Raw genomic sequence first — 27,782 nt, 5'->3', positions numbered from 1 at the left:
TTCAGAATCGTATTGGTCCTTTGATTGGTGATATGTTGGGGATGAGTTTGTAGAAAGAGAAGTAATGCATGTTAACGGGTAGAGAAGCTTACCCACCATTGAGGCCTTTTGTATCAACTCCTGTCATTGCTATTACAAAGATCTTTAACCAAGGGAGCAGACGCAAATATGAGTTGTTACTGTTACCCTCATAGCGCTCACGTCAAGATTCGCGTTTTAATATGCATAATGTCAATATAGATCTTAAACGTAAACAACATACATCACATCGCATAACACAGGCAATAGTACGCTCCCCATCTGGTATCAAAGCATTTACTTCAGTGGAAAAGAGCGACAAAGTACAAATAAATGAATCATTATGTCAATAAACCTTTCAAACGTCCACGCATGGTAGGTAGACCTGGAAGAGATACCCTTTCTGAGCAGATACACACCGGCCTTCGGCCAAAGTCTCATCATTCACATACTAAAATTACCAATACCAGCTCTGAAACTGTGAAACTAACGTATGCCGGCCCAAAAAGTTTGAAAACCAGCGTAAATGCACCAGTTGGTGTGTCTAAGTCATCACAGGAGGTTTCTTTATTTACAGCAAATTACAGAAGGGTTACAAATAAGAAGAACAAGACGTGGGATGGTGATGGATACGCCAATATGACAAGCGACGATAAATTGAAGTTTTACAACGAAGCTGGTGTCTCTTTAGGATCAGTTCCAATCAAGGATAGGGATTTATATGAGACCATATGGAGAATCGGATCTACCGAGTTTCAAATCGATTATAGAATAAGCGATCAAGAAGAATTAAGCTCTGTGCAAGACATATGTAAAATCAAAGTCAGTCATACACTTGGAATAACGGATATTCCAGTCGCCAAGAAGCATAAAGCAACCATAGAAAGTAAGCCACCAATACAGACATTCATACCGAAAATAACGACCAAATTCAAACCCCTGAGAAAACACCTAAACGGAGAGCCTAAAGTGCCTCCAGCACAGAAACAACTAGTAGATCAACCAACTGTCAAATCTGCTCTACCACCGCTGAGTCAAGAACTAATTGGGCAGATAACTTATTCGCCGTTGTTTGATCCAGTTTCCATTAAAGATCCATTGATCATGAACAAAACGGAGAATCATAAAGTGAGTGTTATTGTTGACCCGCTATTGTCGAAGACACTAAGACCACACCAGCGCGAAGGTGTCAAATTTCTCTATGACTGCGTAATGAACATGGTACATACAAAAGGTGACGAAAGCATGATTCTCGAGAGAGATGATGACATAAAAGGATGTTTACTAGCAGATGAGATGGGGCTCGGAAAGACGTTGATGACAATTACGCTAATTTGGACACTCTTGAAACAAACACCTTATCCGACTATAATAAACCAGAGAGGAGTAACTCTCGCTGGAGAGATATCGAAGGTCCTCATTGTATGTCCTGTCACTTTAATCGGTAATTGGAAGAAGGAGTTCAAAAAATGGTTGCCTATGAATAGAATTGGAGTGTTGACCTTACACAGTAGGAACTCTCCAACAGAGGATAAGGCTCAAGTGAGAAGCTTCCTAAAAGTTCCCCGAACTTATCAGGTTTTGATTGTTGGTTATGAAAAACTCCTCAGTATCAAGGATGAACTACAGAATGAGAAGAGAAACCTTGATCTTGTTATCTGTGATGAAGGACATAGATTGAAGAATAAAGATTCTAAGATCTTGAAGGTTTTGCAATCATTAGATATTGAGAAGAAAATTGTATTGAGTGGGACACCTATTCAAAATGATCTTGAAGAGTTCTATACAATAATTGATTTTATCAATCCTGGGATTTTAGGATCTTTCGGAAGGTTTAAAAGGGAATATATTTTACCTATCGCCAGATCCAGGGATGTCAATGCTAAACAAAATCAAACTCTGGTAGAACAAGGACTTCTGAGATCCGATCAATTAATTGAGATAACGAAACGGTTTATCTTAAGAAGAACCAATGAAATTTTACAACAATATTTACCACCGAGAACTGATCTCATTATATTTTGCAAACCTACCGCTGAACAAGTAGAGGCTTTTCACAAGATTTTAACCGAAGGGCAGCTAAATTTCAGCAACATGACATTCAACTCTTCATTGGGGTTGATTACTCTATTCAAAAAAATCTGCAATTCCACCCGCTTGATCAAAACAGATCCATACTATGAAGAAAGGCTTAGTCAAGTTCAGACTTCTAGTACCTCTGGAAAATTCACCTCGGGGAAACTTAGAATACTTCTTTCATTATTACATGAGTTGAAAACCAAGACTGACGAGAAAGTAGTAGTGATTTCAAATTACACGCAAACCCTAGACATCATTGAGGGACATTGTAGTTCAGAAGGGTACACTTCTGCACGATTAGATGGAAGTACAGCAACCAAAACCCGTGATCAGATTGTGACATCCTTCAATAATGATCCATCTATTTTTGTTTTCCTTTTAAGTGCGAAGTCAGGCGGTGTGGGACTAAACTTAATCGGTGCATCAAGACTTGTATTATTCGATAATGATTGGAACCCATCCATTGATTTACAGGCCATGTCAAGAATTCATCGCGATGGTCAGAGAAGGCCATGTTTCATTTATAGACTTGTGACAACCGGATGTATTGATGAGAAGATACTTCAAAGACAGTTAATGAAAATAGCGCTTTCTAAAAAGTTCTTGGACAGTGCCACAGATCAATCAAAAAATGATGATGATCTTTTTCAGCAGGAAGAGTTGAAGGACTTGTTTACCATTAATTTGTCCACTTTATCCAATACCCACGACTTAATTTGTAATTGTTCTGGTGAAGTAGAAGTGCTTGAAGAAGAAGAGATAACGGGTACTGATGAAGCCAACGCCCAGCCAGAATACCAGGCTGCTGCGACTCCATCAAACAATCCTCCTGCTTCAATTTGGATCAATGCTCTAGAAGCCCAAAAAATTATAGAGAAGGAGGAGATACTTCGAAATGGAACAAAGTCAGAAATCATGAGAAAATGCCTATTGGGATACAAACATATTGATCCACAAAAGACTAATGACTTAATTGACGAAGCTATGAATAACGTCTTTGATGATGCACGACAGTACATCACTTATGCTTTGGTAAAAGACTCCGTGTAAAAGTTATATATGTTACTATTTATACTTGCATCTAGTTACCAGAAAATCTTTTCATTCTCGCTTCAGCTGCACGAGCTCGCTGCTCTCTCATCAATCTCATCCGTTGATCATCAGTTAAAGAGTTCAAATTTATTTGAACGTTAGAGGATGCGGCGCCAAGTTTCATTCCGGGACCTCTTTTAGCATCTTTTTCCTCTTTGATTCTTTCCTTTGCCGCCTGCAATTCTTTTTCTATCAAGTCTTTCTTTTCTTTCTCTTCTTCGAGTGCTATCTTCTTGTGCCTTTCATCTATCTGTTCAGCCGATAATGCTCCACTAACATGACTTTGCTCCCAATCCGTGAAGCTTTCTCCTAAATTATAACGCGCCAACTGGAAGGTTTCCTTGACCATGGTGTCACTCGCCAGATCCCACGCTGTTTTTCCAACATTGTTAGTAATTGTAGGATCTGCTTTTAAAGTGGACAACAACACCAATACCATGTGTTTCAAGCCGTGAGATGATGCATAATGTAGCATTGTTGGTGTGTGATGATATTCAGAAGAGGGTTGCAAAGTAATATTGACATCAAGATTGTTTTTCTTGATATACGATATTAACAGCGGCGCCTTACTCTTTTGAATAAATGAGATTAGCTTTTCGGTATGTTGTTCATCTTCTGTCTTCAGAGGCACTGGTGTTGGAGAATTTGTAAGTTTCCTAGGTTTGTTCTTTGAATGATCAGTTTGCAATTTTTTGACTTTTGGTTGAGGTTTGTCCGTTATCGATAAATACGTCAATTGAACCCAGGCACGCCTTAGTTCATTTGAGGATGGGCGCATCGTAGTGAATGGGAAAGACTTTAGTTTGACATCAGTTTTAGAGATGCAAGTATTATCTAAGAAGATCTTTCTATCTGTGACACTATTGGCTCTAATGAAAATATTGTCACACTTTGCAATGTAGGGTTCCCAATCCTTTAACAATGCTTGTATGTCTGCTTTCAACGCTGCTTCATTATATCTACGTAGAGTTGAACCAGCGGAATTTGCCTTTCCCTTGGCATTGTCATTTGCTGATTGGGAGCCACCTTGCTTTCTTCTGGTAGTGTATCGATGGAACGTTTTCTGTTCCAAAAACTGTACTGACTGCTCTTGTAGAGATAGGATATATTTATTTTTGTTATTACCATTAGTTGGTATCTTTTGATGCGATACCACTGCTCCTGCAAAATGACCGCCGCCAATCATGAACAACACAGAGAAATGCTCGGTTTTATCCTGATTTTTCCAATGATGAATTGATTTCAATGGGCATTTCAATTCCTCTGCATTAAATAGTACTTTATAAGCCCCGAAAATTCTTGGTCCCGATAATTCAGCAGAATGCATGAATATTAAAGGAGATTGTGTGTTTAAATGAGAAACGGGTCCCGTTTGGTTGTCATTGATCATCAAATCCTGGAGTTCATGCTCGAGAATTGCTGTCAACTGCTCTCCTCCTCTTGTAGAAATATCATCTTCTTCTATTTCATCTGTCTCATCATCCTCACCAGATAAAGAATCACTGTCAGAATCTTCTGCAGTGGCTGTTTCTTTACTTTTAATCAACTGCCTAAACTCTTGCTCATCGACTGGAGATAAACCGTAAACTCTTCTTTTTATGTTGAATTTGTGTAAATCAGTTTTAAAATGATATCGAGGATCAGAATTATCATTAGGAAATGCATTAATACCACATGAAGCACATGAAGGTACTGTTTTAACCTCAATTTCCTTTTTGTTTTCGATTTCTACATCAGAATGGACCACTTTAACCTCATTCATATCAGAGTCGAAAGATATCAACTGCAAAGAAGAAAGGATCTCATCAGACAAATCATAGACGTACAAGTCATTCTTTTGTATTCTGTCGGACATCAGTTCAGGGAATCCACACTTCTTTGAGCTCTTTAACACCTCTTTTAAAACGTTTCACTGTGTGATGGCAAGTTTTCATGAATGAAGAAGATTTATTGAAGTAACAAACTTTGAAATATCAAGGTTTCACTATAAATAAAGTACATTGAAGTAAAAAACCATACATGACCAGACTTGATCAACTAAGCAGGGTAAAAAAATGGATTTACTGACATCAGTATGTATTAAACAGAATGAAATGGTATATACATGAAATAAATTGGATGCAGAAAGGTAGTAGTCTATTTCCGATTTTTGATAGATTTATTGACTACCGACTCTGTGACATTCCTGCAAAAAGAATTTGATCTTCTCTGGATCCATGAATGGATGGGTACCATGTCCAAAGTTTACAATGTAATGTTGCTTACCTCCGCCGAAACCATGAACCATTTCAGTGACTCTCTTGGTAATAATCTCATCCGAACCGTAAATTACACCAGGGTCCAAATTACCCTGTAAGGTAACACGGTCACTGTTGATCTTTACTGCCTCTGCAGGGTCCCATGACCAATCTAAAGAAACTGCATTATAGCCACTGTCACATAGTTTGTCTAGTGCGTACCATGATCCCTTGGCGAATACTACCATTGGAACACGTTCTTCGATACCCAGCTGCTTTAACCTTGGTGGAACTCTTTCCGCAATTTGCTTTAGGTACGGTAAAGAGAACTCGTCGAAATCACGAGAGCCTAACTCGCCACCCCAACTTTCAAACACTTGAAGCATCTGACAACCAGCAACTACCTGTTGGCACAAGAATTCGACCGCAACGTCAGTAATCTTCTGTAATAATTTATGCGATGATTCTGGCGATTCGTTTAACCATTGCTTAGCGAATCTGAATAAACGCGATCCACCACCCTCGGTCATATAAACCAATAACGTCCATGGAGCACCACAGAAACCTAACAAAGGCACTTGGCCGTCCAATTTAGTACGAGTCATAGTGATAGCTTTAAAGGCCCATTCTAGTTCGTCTAAAACGTTGACCTTATAATCCAATACCTTTTGTAGTTGCTCTTCAGTTCTCAACGGTTCCGGGAAATGAGGGCCTTTCCCCTCAACCATCTCAACTTTCATACCCATGGCCTGAGGGATCACAAGAATATCACTGAAGATAATAGCTGCATCCAATAAACCGGCGTAACGTCTCACGGGCTGAATAGTAATTTCTGAAGCAATTTCTGCATCACGACATGTCTCGAAAAAGTCACGACCATTCTTCACCTCATGGTATTCTGGTAAATAACGTCCAGCCTGTCTCATAATCCAACATGGTGGTCTTTCAACCTTCTCACCTAAAGCTGCTCTGAGCATCAAATCATTCTTCATTGGAGCGAACTTGGAGCGATCAACATTCTGTACTTGCATCTTGACGACGAGTCTTTGTATGGTTTCACTTTTCAGTAAACCTGCACTCTTAACCGAAAAGAAAACTACTAAGACCTGAATGTAGAAGAGCAAATTTCAATGGTACAGATAATCGTTGTTATTAAGAACGTCCATGCAGGTCGTATATGCATGAACTATTGTCCCCAAAAGGTCTCGAGGAAATTTGCATGGCACATCTGTTATCACCATGCACGGGTTTGATGTTTTCCTCTCCAGTATCTATTTTCAGGGTAACATAATTTCTTTCTCGGCACGTGAGTTCTTCAAATAAGACGCCAATACATGCTCGAGAAGGAATAAGGATGAGCTACAGGATAGACAAGAGTAGAAGACGCACATACCTATGATTAATGAATACTCTGTTATTGGAGACTTTTAAAGGCTGCAAAGCTTCGTCAATGCCCTTTTCTCTGTGTATATGTACGTTTTCTTTATCTAGTTATCATTCGAGAAGATGAGTATAATCGAAATATGTACAATTAAAACCAAAACAGACTTAAGGGTTTTCAGTCACAATAAATCAATAGAACTGATAAAGAGAGGTATTATTCCATTCGTTTTATTAATAAGTGTTTGACAAGCACCTACAATTTCTTAGAAATTAGCGGGTGATCGTTCAGGGCTGCTCTTTCTTTCCCTGGTCCAACTATAATGATGGCCAATTATTTTCGGTCTACTTTCAAGTTTAGGAAGACCACCGTTAGCACCTTGTTTGTGCTTACTGTTTTGGTTATTAGTATACTGACATGGTTCGATGCTAATAAATATAAGTCAAACTTACCAGATGATAAGTCATCAAATTCATTGTTAGATGCAGCTTGGCATGATTTACAAGTCATTACCGAGAAACCTCATCCTTACACTTCTCATTTCAATGATAATGTACATGACTATTTGTTGCAAAGAGTCGAGCAGATATCGAAAAAGTCAAAGTTTATTGAGGTATCTGATGATTCTGCTAATGGTGTCTCTAAACTCTTTCAACATTTGGACGTTTTCAACGATTCATCTACCGAAACCAGGCTGGTTTACTACGAGTCCTCGAACATTTTGGTTAAAGTGGAAGGAAAGTCACCACAGTTACCTGGCCTTCTACTATCCGCCCATTTTGACTCGGTGCCAACTGGATATGGTGCCACAGATGATGGGAAAGGTGTGGTATCACTTCTTGCGTTACTTCAGTATTACTCGGAAAACCAACCAGAAAGAACCATCGTTTTCAACTTCAACAATAATGAAGAATTTGGGTTATTGGGAGCCACCATATTCACTTATAGTGAGTGGTTCAAACTTGTATCATATGTTATTAATCTAGAAGGTGCTGGTGCCGGTTCCAAGGCTGCATTGTTCAGGACATCGGATACAGCTACCGCACTCTTATATGAAAAATCCGTAAAAGATCAGCCCTTCGGCAATTCCATCTATCAACAAGGGTTTTATAGCAGGTTTGTTTCCAGCGAAACAGATTATAAGATTTACGAACTCAACGGTCTACGAGGATGGGACATTGCCTTCTACAAGCCTAGAGATATGTATCATACGGGGAAGGATACAGTTCAGCACACTAGTAAAGCTGCACTATGGCATATGCTTAACATTGCTTGGCAGTTGTCAAAATATGTGGTAGCAGATCAAACCACCGCTTCACAGGAGATTCTCGATGATGAAAGTAATTCATCCCCTGCTATCTACTTTGACATTATTAGCAAATGGTTTTTCGTTGTATCTGCTAGACAGCTTTACGTGTGGAATATAGTTTTGCTCTGCGTTTTACCCATTACACTTATTCTATTAAGAATAGTTTGCAATAAACTAGGAACATGGAGAATGCCAACTTCTGCTTTATTTACTAGAATTCCATTTGCACTGTTTGTGTCTTCTTTCACCATTTATTTTACGAAGGAATTGCTACTTCAATTGAATCCCACTATATGGTCAAGAAATTTCATACTTCCATTCTTATTCTGCATTTCAGAGTTTCTGCTTATTAATACCTTAGTTTTAGCCTTATTTGAATACCTATGGCCAATTCAGGATTTCAAAACATTATCTCTTCTCGAATTGTCTGCAATAGCGTGGTTATTTTTGCTGAAGTGTACATGGGATTTGAGCAGTTCGGGATTTAAAGCTACAGGAGTTTATCCAGTAACCGTTTTCTATCTATTTATTTCTCTTGCTTCCATGTTTGGACTCTGTTCCATGTGCTTTGGTAAAAGGCCCAATGCGACAAATGATTATGACAACTCTGAGTTTATGCGTCCAGACACAAACGATACCCATTCAATAGAATGTCCACGACAGCCAGAAGATTCCGAAACAACTGAGACATCTCCTCTCATTAATACTCCAAGCTCATCAGTTCAATCAAGTCCTATTGCTTCATCAAAAAGCCTACCTGGTGCTGTCCAATATCTACAAAGAACGTTGAATTATGACTGGTCAGCTCAGTATCTTTTGGCTGTTCCAATCAATGCGTTTTTAATATGGGAAAGTCTATTCAATCTGTTTGACGCTTTGTCTATGACCGTCCAAGAGTCGAACAAAGCAACTGAAGCTGTCTTCAAGTTTGCTATTTACGGAGCAATATTCTTATGCTCACCACTACTCCCCTTCACCACCAAATTAAATCGATTTGTAGTGATTATTTTGGGAGTTGTAACAATTTTGGCGGCTTCATTTTCATTATTTGCTGCTCCATATACTGAGCTTGCCCCTCTTAAGCTCAGATTTGTTCAACGGATAGATATCTCAAGAGAAACAAAACAAAATGTTGAAATATACGGTCGAGCTGGAGCTAATATTCAAGAAGTTCTATCATCTTTACCGTCCAGACCAAATGTGTCTTGCAAAGACTCAGGGTCAGGAACAGAACTGTGTGTATATGAAGGCATGTGGCCGAACTTTGGTATTCCCATGAAGGTAGATGTAGTTAAAAACACTCATAATGATAAAGAGCACTTTGAATATGAACCATATTTTGCTGATCTACGGATCAATGTTGCAGACAACAGATTATGTTTGATGAAATTCAATACAACAGGGAAGAAACATCTAAAGCAGGTCGAATTCAAAGTCGGCAATGAAACCACAACCCATTCCTACAGAACCGATGAGGGAATAGATTCTTTGCTTTTACACAAACTCAGTTGGAATGTTCCATATTATGATGTTCAATTGAAGTGGATACCTCAGTATACTGCTGAGGGAAGTTCAGACACACTTGGAGTTTCCATTGATTGCTACTGGGGTGAATTTGACGAAACTATTGTTAATGGGCAGGTGGTACAAAAAATCCCTGCGTACAACGAGCTTTTACAATTCTTACCTGAAACTTTCATCGTATCAAATAGAGAAAGTGGGATGGTAACTATTCACAAATATCTTGAATTATAAATTGATAACTAATCTAAAAAGAACACTGAAATCCATTAATTTGTGTATCATAATAAATAATAATCATTACAGGATTGTTTCATACGTGATGAATCGGCTAAATTTTAATACATACATTTCATTAGGATAATGTGTGTGTTTAATACAAGCTGTTACATACCGTTAAATTATTAAAAGCCTGGTAATTATAATTTTCACAGTTTATCCAAATCTAGACTGAGATACATGAGTTTGAGCAATTTGAGGTTGCTGTTGAATATATCCCAACGACATAGGAGGTGGTCCGCCAGCGGCTGGCTGCGCGGGAAATGCAGCTGCATTTTGAACAACGTAAGGCAGTGTGTAAACTCCCATTGACTGCGCATGATGAGGATGGACATGAGATGGGATAGGTTGTACCATATGTTGAGGAACTGCAGTCATACCAATGTTATGTTCTATAGGTGTGTTTGGATTTTGGGTAACCATCACTACTGGCAGTGCTGGTGATGTGTTCTGAGACATACCTGCTTGTTGAAGTGTCGGTTGCTGTTGTTGTAGCGTTGATATCTGGGGAGGAGATGCGGACAGTGGTACCTGGCTTAATTGTTGCTGCATATGCTGTGGTTGTTGGAACTGTTGCGGTTGCTGTGATAATGACTGTGTAGGCTGTACTTGCAAGTCAACGCCTGGGATTCTAGCGTTAAGGGCAGGAGAATCTAAAGATTCTACAATGAATGCTGATTGCATGTAATGATACACTGAAAAGTCTAATAATAGATCAATAGGAATATCTGGAGGTAGAAATTGGTCTGTTCCGGTTTGGTTCTTCATAGTGGAAGCAGTTTGGCTAACTTGCTCATAGTATTGCTTCAATTGTTGAGCGGTACCAAAGTCACCAACTGATCTGAATAGCTCTATACTTTGTTCCAAGGCATTCAAAGAATCTTTTATCTGATCTGTCTTGGAATATACTTGGGAAATACCGAACCAACCGTAAGCAGCAAACAATTTGTAAAACTTGAAAGAGAGATAAACGTTTGAAAAATTGGAAGTAGATGTTACAATTGCTGGATCATTCAATTTATCCATTGCCATCTGTACAGCTTGTGAGTATGCTTGTAAAGAATCGGCTAATTGATCCAGTTGTAGATACAACGAAGCGATAGAAGTCCAAACTAAAGGCGAATAGTCATGGTTAATGAAAAGCTTCAATAGTTGTTGGAACTGGTAATAGCTAGTTCCCGTGTCATTCATATGAGAGTGACATCTGGCTAGCATATACCTCAACATGAATTCCTCATTAGATGTGATTGAATAGTATGCGTCCTTTGTTGATTTCAACTTGGTTAAGGTGTTTAATTCCGTAGTTAACAATGAGATTGAGTTCTCAATTTTCAGATCATTATTCGATAGAAGTGATATTCCGGACATAGTGATACAACATCTGATGACATGAGATTCAGTTGGCGCTAAATCCTTCACCTGGTGCAAAAACTGCAACGCGTTATCTGGGTCATTTAAGCGTTGGTGCAAGATAGCGATGAAATTGTAAATAAATGTCAACTTAGCAAGGTTTTCATTTAAAGATATCGAAGTTTGAATTGAATCCAATAAGTTTAGAGCAAACGACATCTCACCAAGGGATTGCTCGAAGAGAGAGAACTGGAAATATAAGGTAGCTAACGAGATATGCGATTCCAATTGCATGAGAGGATCCCGTTTCACAGTAGACCATTCGATGCTGTTGATGTAATAAGGTAGCAAAGTTTCTATAGTGGGCAACGCCCCTTGTTGCTGTTGAATTTGTGGATCCAAGGCTAACAGGAAATACCACCTTGAAATGATTCTTGTCTGTAAAGTCCAAAGAAATGGTTCATCTGGATTTAACGAAGTAGCCTGAGTGATGCTTTTCAAAGCTAGGCTGATCTGATTGGTGTGAAGACATGCAATTGCCAAATAAGTCCAAATCAAATAATTGGAGGATAAAGATCCGGGTCCCTGCCTTGCTAATGAGTTATCGTTGTCACTTTTTCCCTTAATATTGGTACTAATGCTATTAGTGTTATTATTGTTACTGTTATTACTATTATTATTGTTATTGTTAATATTGTTACCATTATTAGTGTTATTACTGGCATCACCATTGTTATCATTGATATTACTCGAACGAACCAACGGCGAAGTAGCCGAATCATGCTGTAACGATTTGGTCAACAGATCTATTACTATAGCATGATTTGACTCCTGTTGTTGTTGGTTTTGTTTCCAATAGTTCTCACAGAGTAGTAAAAGACAAGTTCCATTTTGAGGATTCCTTTGCAAGAGCCTGGAAAGAGTATCATAAGCAATATGGATTAACCCCATCGAGGTAGCGGTCCTACCGCATAGTAACCCAACCTGATCTAAAGTGGTATTCAACGGAGTATGCATCGCGGACATAAAGGAAAGAAAAAAAAAAAAAAAAAGGACAGCTCAGATTAGTGTTTCAGGCCGTATCAAAAGTTGCAGATGTACAAAGCGCAATTGGAGTGCCGAAGTTACTTTAATCTTTTTTCTTCTGTAGTTCGTGAACTTAAAACTGACTCAAGTTCGATTATAGGGTATGCAAATACTTTCTCTATTCAGAAGTTGAATAAATGCAAACCGAAATTTCAGAACGGAAAGAATGGGAAACCGAAAATAAAACACACACTGGTTGTGAGTTAAACTATAATGACGAAACGCAGAATCAGGAATACAAAGTGTGAAGAGAAAATAGCAGTACAAAAAATTCACAGCCTCTGCGATTTGAATCTTGGAATTAGTAAGGTAATAATGTACGTATTCTTTGGTTCTTGTTTTGATTTTTTGGTTTTTGGTCTCACTAATTTCTTCTAGTTTATAGCACGAAACAAGGGAAGGAAAGGATGCACACTCTGGAGCAATCGATATCACTATCTGTATAGTTTGACCGTACCTTAGATGAGTACTTAGTTTGAGAGTTCGTTTCCCACTGAATGGTAACGAGATAGGTACAAGTAGAAAGAAGAAATGAAATTGAGAACTGCAAGAAGAACATAGAGCAAAGGGAAATTAGTGAAATAAAAAACAAAATTACAATAAAACGAAAGTGCACACAAGAACCCAAGATAAGGTTGATGAACAAATCTGAATTCATGACAAAGGAGCCAGAGGCAACGATAGTTACCGGGAAATGGCCGAGAACAAAAACGTAGAAAAAAACCAGGAAAAAAAAAAGACATGCTAGAGGGAATAAGTAAATAAAGAGGAATAATCTGCGAAGTAATGGAATGTACAACCACCACAAGTCTGCATGTATATAATGTAATCAACAGATTTATGATCCAAAAGCAAACCAAAATAGAATATCTGCAAGCTACTGCCTGCACTAGGAAAAAAGGATCGTAACCATGGCATAGAATTATGCAAAACGGAAATACTGAACACCTAAGTTAAAAAAAGAAACCACCTAGCTATTGTCGTTTTGAATGCGCATAGGATTTATGAAGCCGGTTTTTTTTATTTTCGATTCTGACGCGATTGTAATATTGCTCTGCGCTTTATTCTGTGAGAAGCTTTCGTTTTTGTGTCCTTGTAAGGGAGAGAAAAAAACTGTTCTATTCCGTTCTTTGGATTTTTATTTCCGTTCTTTATTCAGTGGGGTCTTTGAGCCGAAAAGACTGGCATTCCGCAGCTACTTAGATGCTATGTGGATCCTATGGATCCCTTGGCCCTGAGGGGCGAGGTGGGAAATATGCTACGGGCTTTCTGCGCAAAAACCGATAGAAGAAAGCTTTTTGGTTTTTGTAGTTGAAAAAGAAATCATACTATTCTTGTTGCCTTGTTAATGGTTGGAATAAAAGCGGAATGGGGAAGACGTTGCGCCGCAGTGCATTTGCGTACCCTTTTTTTGTAACGCCTGACGGAAAAGGTTGAGAAGTCAGAATCAGAATCAGAATCAGAAATCCGCGTCTCAGCACCAGGGCTAATAACCTCGCCTAAATGTATCCAGGAGTTTTGGGTGGAGATAGAAACTGACAGTCACGGCACCCGAATTAGATCCTCCACGAGATTACTAGACTATAAATGGAGGGACACAACTTTTTCTATATATTTGATTATTTTTTTTTTTTATTTCGTCTGTTTTCTTCGGTTTTAGGGGCCTGGCTGTTTGAATACGGAAAAGCACTCGAATGGTATTTTTTTAAGAGAGGGTTATATGTTTTTCCCCTATTTGCTGGCGTTGACATGGCTAAAGGTAGGTGCTGGGAAAAGAACCTTGTAGATAATACGGACTAGCTTTTCCGGACTGATTGGTACGTCTGTTTACTCAGTTAATAGTAGGATATATGTTGCCTGTGATTTTCCATGATGCGTAGGCCCTCTTTTTGAAAAGGGCAACGAAAATGCAAAAACTTTCCGCTCCAAAACGCCTCGAGCCTTGAATTGAGAACAGCACAACCACGGCAACTGCTGAAATATAGCGTTCTATAAGTTGATAGAAGGGGGACATTTCAATATTTCTCACGATAAAAAAAACATAAGAAAAAAACAAGAAAGAACTACGGCATGATTCTTTAGAAGTACATACATGCAGGGACATGATACACACTGGGTCAATTTCTGGAGGGCATTTTCTTTTTTTTTCAAGTTTATCCGAATCTGCATCGCGCATCATCATGCGTATTTTTTCTCAAATTAACAGGTGTACCAGAAAAAGAAAAAGAGGAATTATTGTGCTTATCACATGTGGCAGAGAGTGTCACACAGGCAATAGACTGCGAAGGCAACAACTATTGCAATTTATCTTTTGGTAACAGTATGTTTGTATTCAGCTGATCATTGTTTTTTTGTTTTTTTTTATCTATTATTGTCACCAATTCGTCATTTGTAGATCCATCTAATAGCTGGAAGTAGTACGTTCTGCTGTCTAAGCTTTTCTTTTGACTTGTGTTATTGATAGTAGTATTACAATATTTGATCTATAAAGGGCATATACCTAACAAACTATGAAGAAAATTAAAGCGTTGAAAATTCATGAAAAAGATGAGAAACATAGGGTCCACCTTTGTGTTAGTGGGAAATCGTATTGTGGTTGATATTTTTTTATTGTAATCCGCCTGCGAATGCCAATGCCCAAGTCCTACTCATACCGTTATCAAGGTATAATGACGTTTGGAAATCGTCTTGAGCGAAAAACTCATATGATGTAGCAGCGTCATACAATGCTTGATTCAACCTTAGTATACCTGTCCATCCGGATTGTACGCTATCAATGATGGGTCCTAATTTCTGTTCCCACTCTTGTTGTACGAATTTTGTTGATCTAATCAGTCCGGAGGCTGCAGTCAATGGCAACATTTGAATCCCATGGATGTACTCTGTGTTCAAGCCGAAATAGGTGGTGTAATCGATGATGTTGTCGAATAAGATACCACTAACCTTGTTAGAAACAGTTTGGCCTGGTTCGACAGTGTTAGAGTCCTCGTATAAAAAGTAGTCCTGCATACTGTCTCTTAGCACGTTCAACATCAGAGAACCTAATCTGTTCATGGAATCGTTTTCGGTAACTTCACCCCATAATTTCATACCATAAGCGAAATGATAATCTTCACTTGAAGATTCTTCGTTTTTACCGTTACCATTTTCAAACAAACCTGCGGCCCATGAGTGGCCGTGGAACCAGTCGAACATTCTAAATTGTGGGAAGTATGAGTCATCTAAAGATGGATTGCAAACATCACGAATCAAAGCTGAAACCCAGTCCTTATTTGCTTCAACCCAGTCACCAGCGGCATATTTTTTGTCCACATGAGCAACCACTGCTGCTGCATGGATGATATAACCATAATGGAAATGATGATCATTGTAATATGTATTACCGAAGTCATACTGTGTTTCAGTAGATCCTAAATCTCCACTGGAGATGATACCACCATATTTGGTGTCGTAGTCCAATGGGTACAATTGTTGATTAGCAACAAGTAACGCGAACGCCTCCTTCATTGAGGTCAAGGTTTCCAATGTTACAGTTTCATCTTGAATAATATCACTCAAAGTCAACAAGATGAAAGCATATTTGTCCAAGACTTTACCGATGTAATATGTGTTTAAGCCCTGAATAGAATCTTTAATGCTAACCTGTAACTCTTCATTAGCGACCTTTGCCAATAATTGTAGCTGTTCACTTGTGTAGACCAATTGATCATCGCCCTTTTGTTCTGACCATGGTAGCCAGTTGACATTAGCATTCAATTGAGTTTGGAACTCTAGGGAGGTAGTCAAAAATCCTGTCATTTTACCCTTGGTGGTGGAGTCGAGCTGAATACCAGTGTTAGCAGCCATAGTAGTTTCAGTTAAAGAGTTTAGATGATGTGGCAAGGTAAATAGCATCGTAGCGCCACTAATGGATTTACCTTCGGTGCCATACACAAATTTGTAGCCAGCGGTATTACCATCACTTGTACCTGCTAATTCCATACTGGTGAAGTACATACCAGCTGCAGAGTCGTAGTATGTTTCTGAGTCTGAAGCAGATGGAGCCTCGGCAATTTGAACAATTAGACCATCAATTGAGCTACCGTCATTTGTGCTGAAGGCAATGTTACCATTTTCAATACTTAATGTAAGTTCATCAGAAGAAATGGAATCTGGAACAGTAACATAGATTAACCAATCGACACCATTCAATAGTGTTACGCGGTATTTCAAAATGCCACTAGCCAAATTGTCAGAAGTTTCCTGGGTCAAAGTGGAGATACCCACAGCCGATGTCAGGTATGGGGTCAAATCACCATGGAATACAGAAGTAACGAACCCCATACCTTGAACAAGAGGAGTTTCGATGTAGTTGGAGGCATCTTCGGAGGATACTAACTTGACATTACAACTGCCGTGGTACATATCACTCACTTTAAAGTTCATGTCACCAGAATCAGACTGGAATTCTGCGCTAGAAACAACGAAAGAGGCGATGTTCAATGGGTTAATTAAAGAGTTTCTGTCAGTAAAGCTATATTGAGAAGCGCTGGTGTGCTGAATAGCAATACCTAGGGAAGTCTTGAAAAGAACATATGGGTAAACAAAGACACTTGATTCTTGAGTTCCCACGATGAAGTTACCGTAGAACTTGTTGGTTTCATAAGGTAAGCCACCGTTATCAACACCAGCTGCCAGATCCAATGGGTTTTCCACACGGGCGAAAACCGATAATGGCTCACTTGTGGCAACTGCGGCGAAAAGGTCGACGATTGTAGAAGAATCGGTTAGAACCGCAGTTGGAACTTGGGTAACTGACGTGGAGGTGAATTTTTGCGTTGTCGTGTAGTTAACTGGAATAGCTGTGTAAGAAAGCATCGTTGTATTTCCATAGAAAGAGGACACCATTGAATACGAGCTGGAAACAAAAGTAGAAGTAACAGTCGATGTGTAGGTGGAGAGAGAGGTTGTTTCTGTGGTAGTGATTCCCGTAGGACTGAAAGTTTGGTCCGATGATAGAGTGCTGGTTTCAAGGGTTACTGTTTGCTCCGATGAGACCATAGATTGAGTAACTAGAGGTTGAGATTTCGACTCAATGGTAGTAAGTGTTGTACCTTTGGTTACAGAAGGATCAGCTGTGGTTGAAGTAGAAAAGATCACAGATGTGGACGTAGGTTTTGTTTCCGTATATTTTTCAGTAACCGGTATTTGTGAAGTAACGTTGTTGCTGGTAGATGAAAAGTATGTCGCGTCTTCAGAAACATCAGAAACATCAGAAACAATGGTTGACTCTTCGGGCTGAGTGACGCTTGAAACGATAGCAGACTCTTGCGATGGGGAAACTTCGTAAACACTAGTTGCCTCTTTTGACAGGTCAATTATTACGGTGGAAGTACCAAGTGAAGTCACCTGAACGCTAGTAGCAGAAACACGGGTGGGTTTCGTGGAAGAGGCTACAGAAACAGCAGCCACATTTTGGTAAACTTCGCCAACAGTGATGGTGTTTTCCTCTGGTTCAGTATACAAAACATCTCTTTGTTTAGCAATTGGATCAATACCGCTGATATTGGTGGGGAATAAAGTTCGCGTAGTGGATGATTCATAGTCATCAGCAAATGCTGATGACGATAGTGTAAAGGCAGCTGCCAAAACCCAAAACTGATGAAGCATGATAATTTCAGGATACTAGAGGCTGAGGTAGAAGATTTGTGTATGTATTGGTATCTGTTGATTGGGGAGAGGACAAGAATACTAAAACAAAAAGCTTCAAATAATAAAGTTATGTGACATGAAACATACCTAGCACCAGGTCCTGAAGGTATCACATCATGAAGCCTTTTTATATGCAACTTACTCGCTTGATAGGTTACAGATGTCACAGCATCGTTTACTGAACAACAAATATCATGCTAGTTTCCTGATCATTTCTGCATATGTTAATAGTCATTATTACCGCTGGGTAGTATTATCATCCTACCATACGTATAAAAATCAGGTACCACTTTAAAGTTTGGAGTTGGTAATATCAATATCAATTTCATGCACCAAGCACAAGCATTGCTTCATTATAGAGAAAACCGGACCATTATTGAATGCTGGAAAACCAACATATAATTTAAGGTAACGGCTTTTCTCATATCATTTCCAAATCAGGTAATTGTCAGGTACTAGTTACTAGGAAACAATCGCGGAAAGTAAACAATCACTGTGATGCCAGGTACAATACAAAAGAATTCAACCATATCAGGAACCAACACGAACATGGAAGGGATAGATCGATTCAATAATTGGAGTGCAGCATTACAAAAACCAATGTTCACTCTCGACCATTCCACGAAGCTTTGAGTGGCACGCTTCCATGAATTTAAAAGTTCAGCAACATTCGAGCGATCAAAATTTAAAAAAAAAAAAAAATTGAAAAACCTTAATTTAATGAACCCAGCATAAGCTCGCAGCAAAAACCAAAAATTTTAGAGTGCACAAGAAAACAACTTACCCTGTTTGATTAATGAATGAATGATTGTACTTATTGCCAGGAGATGTTCGGGTAATGCCACATAATTGCCGTTTGGGCTCCCACTTATAACTTGACAAAAGTTTTATATTTGCAATCTATGCGACAAAGCTCGAACAGAAGCAAACAAACTCGTAGATAAACAAACGACAAAGGGCACATGTAAACAAAAAAACGTGTATAGGGTAGTGTTATCACCCTGAAGTAAGACATTCGGTAAAATAATCATACCTAAAATCCGCATCATTAATTAGCGATAGAAAGTACTATCGGAGATGCATTCCTTCTTAGGGCAGCAGATCATTAATCAATTGTTTCGATTATGAGCAAACAGTTACGATAACGTTAATCATACTAAAGTTTAATTGTTGCCTGAAATTTGCCGGAATGAATGAAGAATTTTTAAATGCAACTGCAAGTTGCGCACGAATGTGGACAACGGTTCCAGAAAAAAATTAGTTAATTGCTAAACATGTGAGTACACTCCGTAAGTGTCTATGGTCTACTTCTTTCCCATGGTTCTTGATTTCGGTTCCAAAGCGTCTAGCATAACGATAGCAACTAAGGTACATTTAGTAGAATCTCATATAACTGTTCCATCTTCTTTTTCTTTTTCTTGGATTTACCTTCTTTTTTAAACCCGCTTCATATTTTTCGTATGTGGAACTTATCTGCGCGGTAATGAGCAATTATCACTTAGTAATAAATGAATCATCGAGAAGGAATGGTAAACTTCGAAAAGAGGTAACGATGTTATTACCATACATTGCATCATAGTATGCATAAGAATATACACGTACCGTTGCTGCAATAGGAAAATCATATGATGCAACGTCCAATACCCGTTGATTACTACGCTTAAAGTTTTTTGTTTTTTTATTATCCATAGACAAGCCAACGTTTACGCGTCTACGTGCTATGCAGGTAAATGTGATGATGGCTAAAGTCCGGGTATTGCATCTGTTTTTCTTTCAGATAGTATTTTTTCCTGTGCTCATAAACAGCGGAGCGTCGAGAAAGAAAAAAATTTAGAATATCCCTCGAACGAAATTTGGCAGTAGAAAACTACAGGAACCAACGGGACATACCGAAACAGGATTATGCCGAATATGAAGAGACACGTCAAGACATTCGTGTGGTAGAAATTGAACAATTTATTGTTGTTGTTTTTTTTCTTTTTTTTGTTGATGGCTGTTTCGGAACAGTTACCTTCTTTCTGAGATTAGCCTTCATTTAAGGGAGAACACCCCAATCTTCGCCGAAACGATGAGCTTCAAATGGTGTGAACCTACGGCATCGAGTCCATTATAATTGCCACTGCGTAATGCGATCTTTCAGGTTCTAGATTACGATTGCCAATTGACACAAAAAATAACACCATTATTGTTTCAGAAACAATATTCCCTGGCTGTTGTTACCTTAGCAAAGACAGCAACAGCGGTGGAAAATGGAGACGTAGATTCCAACTTTTTTCCACACGATAGATTCTACGACGATTTCTTGAATTCTTTCCTTCTATATTTTCTTCCTATCTCGCAAAGATTCGTTTTGTTTTCTCTTTACAGAATAGTGATTCATTTTTTTCTTTTGGGCTTTTGAAATTGTGCATTGATTCAATAGGCAACTCGTTTGCCTTTTACATGGATTTTTAACGAACGAAACTAGAACTCCGACAACCAAATCTAACAGTTGTTCGCCCTTTTTTATCACTGTTCCCTCCCCCTCCCCCCCACTCCCCACCCGTTTGTCTTTAGAGTTCCTACTGCAGTATTTCTCAAAAACTAAACAAAAGAGGTCACCATTTTCCACGTGTTTGTATCCTCTGCACAACTGTATATGTGTAATCTCTTAGAGACAAATCGTCAATGGAAATGAATAATTGCATCTTCCACAAAAAAGAACAGTACGTCGAACCGTATACTTCTTTTTCTGTGCTTCTAGAAATGCCCGTACTTTTGTCTCTACGAGCTTTCTTTGTAGATTCGAAACCTTCATTTTGTGTTTTAGTTTCCTTCTGTAATTTACCTCAATAACATGCAACAACACAACGGGCCAGTGTGTTTTTCAAGTGAAAGAATGTTCCAAGAAAAGATCAGATGTTTTTCCCTATTTTCCCATTCCTCCGCATTCCCTTGACTGTGTTAGAAAAGCTCGCGAAACCGCCAATAAACAATAAACATCCGCAGCTCTCACTTTCGAGCAGTATTTCTACGATCGTTTCTCTTTTCTTTACTCTTTCTTCATCTGCGGATAACTCGGCCAAGCATGATGGAAGCGTCTTGATAGAGTACTTGTACCGTTTAAAATTACTTCTCTGTTTACTTACTAGCAGAATTGAAATCTGGAGGATTGAATGAGATCCAAGGTGAGCTACGAATGGAAGCGGAAACGTAGAAAGAAAGAAAGAAAGAAAGGTTTCATTAGATGACTCTGCACTACTGAAAAATCTAGGGTTGGAATTGACTGTGGGATTTAAAGGAAACTGGATTTCTATCTGATCGATTGCAACTTCAACTGATCTCCCAAATGCTATCTAATGCGCTATGTCGATCCGCTCTTCACTGCTATCTAAATCAAGACATCTCAGTCTTTTGATTACTGTGAAAAGAACAGGCACATGAAAGACTTCACGTTAAGGGTAAACACTCCTTATCTGTATTGACATTGTCGCAGGTCAATTGGCCATGGCGTAACGTGACATAAACTAAAGTAATATTACAGCAGGCCAACCTTCATCCTGGGCATGTAAGCCAGCCAGCGGATTTTCTTTCTCTGTTTTCCTAATTTTTTTCCCTTGTTATTATTCCTCCTGCCCAGTTGTTACTACACAGTACATTCTTCGGTATCATAATTTATCCCGTACTGACTGCTGCCACGCTGCCTGACATACTTACCCACTGTCCGGTCCATTCGAACCCGTCGTCCATCTAGAATTTAATTTACTTCCTTTTCTTGTTCTTCTTCTTCTAAATGTGTTTCATTTCTCATGCTCGATCTAGTAGGCAGTATATTCTAGCGGCGGATTTTTTTTCTGAAAATATCACCAAGAGACCGTGCTAATGCCTTTCTCTCTTCTGTCTGGATGAGGTAACGTCCCAAGCTTGAGCAATTACCGGCCGAATCTCATCTTTTCCTAGACGTCTCCGTTTCTGACCCATCATCATCGTTTTGTCAGAGCTTTCGACTATCTTGTTTAGCTACTTCTACTTCTCTACCTTAGCTTCTTTTCGTTCTCCACCGGTACTTTCACTATATTTCTTTTTGCTTAATACCAATTTTCAATTCTGGCTTTCTGCAGACTGCGAGCGATCTCAGACATTACGCAGATTCCATGTCTGGAATACAGATTTCAATTTGTTATATATTCAACTATGAATCTTTTTAAGTTTTCCGTTCCTTCTGCACGAAGTAAGGGCCCTATTCCTGTCCGTGGGTTTGGGCTTGGGGTTTTGCTTGTTACTTTGTTATTATATATAGCATACGTATATTTTTATATATATGTATGAAAATATTAAAAGTCGATGAGCTAGATTAACAAAGACCGAATTAGTACTGAACAGTCTGACCTCTGATCAAGTTATCTGTCAAGCTTTATATTATCTTAACGATACTTTGTCAACCTAATTTGCTTGGCTTTGATTTAACCCATTAGCTTCCATTTGACATATGATAGTGTTGATGGTGTTTTAATCAATTAAAGTCTCTGTTACAAACGCTTATATCCGCAATTGCCAACAATAATATAAGGAAAAGGTTTATTTATTCTCGATTTGATACCCATAAGATCAACATCTCTTTTCTTTCCAAGACACCATCGTACAAACTAAGCGATCATCTTTCTGTTTATATTCTTGCACTGTTCTTCCTTTCATATTGGAAAACCTATGATGACATACAACTTAGGTGATGCAAAAACAAAGTATAATTACAACGATAATAGTCACGAAAAGAAACTGATGCGGAGGGATTCCGTACCTCTAGATGTATTTGCATCGATGATGAACGAATCGAGTCTTCCCTCGACGAATCCGGCACTGGAGATGTATAAACTGACCAAACCGTCTTTGAAATTTCACTTCTCTACTTTTGCGTCAGTATTCTCTGCGCCTGCCTGGGTCCCCGATGATGGCGGGCCTGATATGCCTTATGATGATAAATCTCAATATCATCATCATCATCAAAATAACCACAATCATTACCACAATCATCATCACAATCATACGGATACATGTGTAGGTGCTGGCACCGATCATAACAGTGACGAATCTGTCGCTGCGTCCCTATGGGACCCAAACTACGAAAACCAATTTGGAAACGTATGGCAAACCAATCACATTGCCTATCCTCTTAACCAACATTACCCTCAGAACATACCGCAGCCTTCATCTCAGCGTCCGTCGCAAAGTAGCGAGCTTCAACAAGTCGGTACTAACATTCAACTATGTCATCCACCTAAACGCACTCATACGACAAATGTAAATGCAAGGAGCGGTAATTCAGTGACAGAATCGGTGGCCGGCTCTGTTTCAGACTCTGTCACTGAATCCGAAATGGACTCGGAGTTTGCTGAAAGAGCTAACTCCATGTCAAGTTTTGAAGGAGCCTTCAATATTGCTTCCCCCTCAATATTCCCTATGCTGGAAGATACAGCACCTCAAGGCATGAAACAGTCGTTATCGACGTGCCCTTCTATTCATGAACAAAACAACCACTATGGTGCCTCGATGCGTTCCTCGTCATCGTCCTCTGTGTCATCGCTTACATCCACTTCAAATTCAACTGCTAATTCCAAGTATAGATGTGCAGAATGTGGTAAGGCTTTTGCAAGACCAAGCTCTTTAAGCACGCATATGAACATTCATACAGGGGACAAACCTTACAAATGTCTTTATCCAAACTGTTATAAACAATTCAACGCTAAATCTAATATGTTAAGGCATTATAAATTGCATCTTAAAACCCCAAAGGTAAAAGCAAAATCTAGAACAAGATCACCAAAGAGCTTTTGAGCTGTTACCGGTTATTTGCATTCTACTATTATCTTTTGTTGTTATCCTTCTCGTTCCCCTTTCACTTTCAATTCTTTTTATCATGTACAATTTCTTTGCCCAACAGCTCGATGTTTTTAACGATTCTTTATTCTTTTCTCGATGGATGCTTTGCTTTGAAAGCTCTATATTTTTTTTTTTTACGGATTAGTCTTCATTTCTGTCTCAAACTTTTATTTTTCCGTTTCCATTCCCCGTTTCGTATCATTACAGACTTGACTATTCAACTAAGCTCTTCGCTTCAACTCGTCTTATTCTTCCTATAAACCTTTTTTTTTTTCTGTAGTAATAATTCCATTCAAATATAGACTACGCTCAAGCAAATATCTAGAAAATAAATATTCGAATATACATCACAGCTTTAGTGCCCTTTGTTTAGGCGATTGGAGGAAGGTGTACGCTTTCACTATTATCTAACTGATGTAGAATAAACATTCTAAAACCAAAGTCTTTTTCGAGTTCTAAATTATGAAAGTAAGATTATGCATGACAATAGGAAAAAGATAATTTCAAGATTCGAATTGCAGTTAGAACGGCGGCTTCGGAACAGAAAGAAGGCAAGCATAAAAACTATACCTCAAATCATACGATTCTTGATTCACTTGATGCGATTCTCATGTCCTATTCCTTAAGACACTCTGATTATTTTATGACTGTGAAGTCTCACTGTTTCAGTCTCTTTTCCGTTTTGTCTTCTCTACGGCCTTTTCAGCAAGTACGCAGTGAGAACCGCTAAGCATACATCGGAAATGGAACTTAGCCCATTTTTAGTCTCAACTCTCGATCGTAGACGTAATCGCAGTTCCAGCCTGTTAATTAGCGGTAAGTTCACTGATGATCCTGTGACCCCAATTTCCGTTTAGAGAGCAACGTAGCTACCCCGCTTTTTTACCCTCGAACTGTTGCAAGTGTCTTCCAGATGACCCCACATAAGGAAGCATCGCCGAAATCTAATTAACTAAGATTGTTGAAGTATTTTTTCTCAATCATCCGACTTTTTCGCATAGAAACGAACAACAGGAAAAGTGTTCGGCATTGCCTGTATACTGCCCACCTTACGAAGAATGTCAGAAATCTTATCCGGTGAATATTTTTTGTCTTCAAACATGCCTAACAGAGAAATGCGTTTTCTTTTAAACATACCTGTGCATGATTGTACTTTCTAGACGTTACAGCTGGGACGGGTAGGTAATTTTTTGGAACCTGTTGTGTTAGTAGTGACAGTATTAACTACTGCCCATGGACCAGATGTCGAATAGTTTCATTTCAAACCGAGTTATAAATTCTAGTCACGGAAAGACGTTATTTAACGATTTTTCGATTGTATGCAATAAAAATATGAAGTAGGTATGTGGTGTACTATTTAATAAGCGGTGCCGATATAATATGAATATGAACTGAATTGAAATGAAGTAAAGCCTATGCAGAATTAATATCTCTGAATTGCTGAACGCACTGTATCATAGAATCAACGCCTTGGAAGTGTTCATCCTTACTTGCAAATGCTATATGCCTCTCAGTGCTAACATGCGCTTCTAAAGAGTCGTATTTGACTTTACAATTTTCACAATATCCAGCAGTTTGCCTACCAATTGGCTGGTGTAAACGTTGTGGTGTTAATGCGGGTAGTTGCTGTTTGCTTACCGTAGAAGTCGGATTTGTTTGATTTACACCAGATGCTGCAATATTGTGATTGTGAAGTTTGCCAGAATTAACGGATCCGACAGTATTAGCGGAAGTGGAAGTAGTACTGGCACTGAGTAGTGATTTTCTTTCGATAACCATTTTTTTCAATGAGAGAAGATCTTTATTTAAATTAGAGGCCTTAGCAGGCTCTAATCCATTACCAACTGTAGCGTTGCCATTACTGTTGGCATCAACTGATTGTACACCACTGGCCCGAATCTCCTGTTGAAATTTGTTCTTGTAACTACCTGTTCCACCTATGGTGCCAGTACCATTCCCATATGGTAATTCATCATCATCAAACGTATCCCCTCTTGGTAGTTTTGGCTGTTTGAATCTGGACATTGAGTTCACCAACTTATTATATTGAGCTCCAGAATTATTGTAAACGTTCTGGTACGGAAGTATGATAGGTTCTTTTGAAGAAGGATCAGGGAATGATAATATTGCATCGTCACCTTCATAATCACTAGTTTCAGAAGAGGACAATGTGGCTGGTTCTGCACTTGTCTGGTATAGGAGCCTTAGCTTCATAGCATACGACTCATTAGCTTTATCTCTCTTGTATCGTTTGATTATCCTGCGTGGTTGCAATTCATCTGCAGTTTCGTCTCCTTGGAATGGACATCTTCCAAACGATCCAGGCTTGATGGTTGGATATATATGTTTCTTCTTATTATTGATATCTTGAGCTTTCCATTCTAATGTGATCAATGGTGCATTTATCTGTGCTAAATCGTACAAGTATACGTGTGGATGCTTGAAGTAATGCAAATCGTCTCTTTTAGTTTTTGGATCTCTCTCATTACTACCAAAGAGCTTTTCACTTTCTAATAAATTCAGTAAATTGGACGCTGGAATGCTTTTCCCACTAATACTGTCGCGTTCCATTTCTTTCAAGTCAACATCCATATTCGTCAAAAACCTAGCGGCCTTCTCTAAGGTCCATATTTTCATATATCCGCGCTTATGAGCCCTTTGAAGTATATCTGTATCTGGTAATTGAGAGTAATTCGTTATCTTTCTCGAGGTTATTACAATTGTTACTTCATGATCAAAGAATTGTTTTACCTTCGCACCCAAAGTAGAGAATGCTCGACGCAGTACATCCTTACGATTGTCATTAGCTACCTCAGGACAATCGAAATATATAAAAGTATCGCGTTTCATGATCTTCTTCCAGTTATTCTGCCAGTCTATCAATTCCTTATTACTCAAACGCTGCGTCTGGGCCTTAGCGTTAGCAATTGCAGGCGATCCGTTACCGCCGATTATTCCGTGTTCATTACTGTTGCGCATCATTGAACCGCCCGCTGACACTGAAGCAGAAACAGAAGCTGCCACAGGGTCATTAACTCCAACATGTGCTCCTGATTTAACACCAGTAGCATTGATATTAAATGTGTTTGTAGTTCCGCCTTGAACAGTTTTCAGTAATGCGTTTGGTGCATGTGCAATGGCTCCCTCTATGGTCCTCAGTGTTCTCTGTTTCTGTCGGTTCGACTGTTCCAATTCTAATAAATCAAGTGACCGCTTCTTCGGATTATGTATGTGATTACCCATGGTGTTAGGGTTACTCTCCTTCAAAGGAGACCGTGTATTTTTTGCCATCTTCCAGATGCTATCGAATGATGCTTTATGCGCGTAGATTGCTAGTTGCTTTCGAATTCCTGATTAGCACTCGGTCAACCAAAAAGTGATAGCTTGAACTTGATAATAAAACCTGAACGTTGGTATAATTGCAACTTTCTGCCAATAATTTTTGTGAATTAAAAAGGTATGTTGTATGCAGAATAATATTGGTGAATCAAGCGAACGGATTCAATTCGCAGAATTTTTGATGGAAGAGCCTATAGATCGCTTCGCTTTCAAAGGTGCTTCCAGAAATGGCTATTCCACTTGAAGTTACGCTTCAATAAGCCAGCGCTCAGCAGTCCTGGTCTTGACCTACTTAGCTTTTAAAATCCAATCGAATAGCATCACGTTAAATAAAGCATATAATGTTTAGGCAATCATATTTTCCATACAATTTTAAAGGCCTTGTCAATTTTCGCGAATTTATTTCGAATAGTATCCGGGTAACACAGTTCATTAGGGTAAAGCACCATCTATGCATATCTCATTCAATAACTGGAGATATATATATATCGTTACATGGAGTACATCATCTATTTTCTCTATGCGAAGTGAGTATAATAACACC

General features: G+C 38.8%; 8 protein-coding genes across 8 annotated transcripts; 3 read left to right on the top strand and 5 right to left on the bottom strand.

Moving 5' to 3' along the window:
* Nucleotides 1-351: 351 nt before the first annotated feature.
* On the top strand, nt 352-3,147 carry RDH54 (DNA-dependent ATPase RDH54; the record flags this gene model as incomplete). The annotated part of the gene is made up of 1 exon (XM_455616.1): nt 352-3,147. One exon carries the CDS (start codon nt 352-354, stop codon nt 3,145-3,147), a length of 2,796 nt encoding a protein of 931 aa, XP_455616.1.
* A 31-nt stretch (nt 3,148-3,178) lies between these two features.
* VMS1 (Vms1p) lies at nt 3,179-5,044 on the bottom strand (the record flags this gene model as incomplete). The annotated part of the gene is made up of 1 exon (XM_455615.1): nt 3,179-5,044. One exon carries the CDS (start codon nt 5,042-5,044, stop codon nt 3,179-3,181), a length of 1,866 nt encoding a protein of 621 aa, XP_455615.1.
* Nucleotides 5,045-5,347: 303 nt separating this feature from the next.
* Nucleotides 5,348-6,457, bottom strand: HEM12 (uroporphyrinogen decarboxylase HEM12; the record flags this gene model as incomplete). The annotated part of the gene is made up of 1 exon (XM_455614.1): nt 5,348-6,457. One exon carries the CDS (start codon nt 6,455-6,457, stop codon nt 5,348-5,350), a length of 1,110 nt encoding a protein of 369 aa, XP_455614.1.
* Nucleotides 6,458-7,129: 672 nt separating this feature from the next.
* Nucleotides 7,130-9,871, top strand: PFF1 (Pff1p; the record flags this gene model as incomplete). Its single annotated transcript, XM_455613.1, has 1 exon — nt 7,130-9,871. The coding sequence occupies one exon, from the start codon at nt 7,130-7,132 to the stop codon at nt 9,869-9,871; it is 2,742 nt and encodes a 913-aa protein (XP_455613.1).
* Nucleotides 9,872-10,072: 201 nt separating this feature from the next.
* On the bottom strand, nt 10,073-12,292 carry KLLA0_F11726g (uncharacterized protein; the record flags this gene model as incomplete). The annotated part of the gene is made up of 1 exon (XM_455612.1): nt 10,073-12,292. The coding sequence occupies one exon, from the start codon at nt 12,290-12,292 to the stop codon at nt 10,073-10,075; it is 2,220 nt and encodes a 739-aa protein (XP_455612.1).
* Nucleotides 12,293-14,959: 2,667 nt separating this feature from the next.
* DSE4 (endo-1,3(4)-beta-glucanase) lies at nt 14,960-18,001 on the bottom strand (the record flags this gene model as incomplete). Its single annotated transcript, XM_455611.1, has 1 exon — nt 14,960-18,001. The coding sequence occupies one exon, from the start codon at nt 17,999-18,001 to the stop codon at nt 14,960-14,962; it is 3,042 nt and encodes a 1,013-aa protein (XP_455611.1).
* A 4,728-nt stretch (nt 18,002-22,729) lies between these two features.
* Nucleotides 22,730-23,854, top strand: KLLA0_F11682g (C2H2-type zinc finger protein; the record flags this gene model as incomplete). The annotated part of the gene is made up of 1 exon (XM_455610.1): nt 22,730-23,854. One exon carries the CDS (start codon nt 22,730-22,732, stop codon nt 23,852-23,854), a length of 1,125 nt encoding a protein of 374 aa, XP_455610.1.
* Nucleotides 23,855-25,312: 1,458 nt separating this feature from the next.
* Nucleotides 25,313-27,190, bottom strand: DBF4 (protein serine/threonine kinase activating protein DBF4; the record flags this gene model as incomplete). The annotated part of the gene is made up of 1 exon (XM_455609.1): nt 25,313-27,190. One exon carries the CDS (start codon nt 27,188-27,190, stop codon nt 25,313-25,315), a length of 1,878 nt encoding a protein of 625 aa, XP_455609.1.
* Nucleotides 27,191-27,782: the final 592 nt, after the last annotated feature.

This window comes from Kluyveromyces lactis, assembly GCF_000002515.2.
Source record: "Kluyveromyces lactis strain NRRL Y-1140 chromosome F complete sequence".
Lineage (NCBI taxonomy): Eukaryota > Fungi > Ascomycota > Saccharomycetes > Saccharomycetales > Saccharomycetaceae > Kluyveromyces > Kluyveromyces lactis.
Note: the sequence above shows the minus strand (reverse complement) of the source record. Positions and strands in the feature narration are given on the sequence as shown.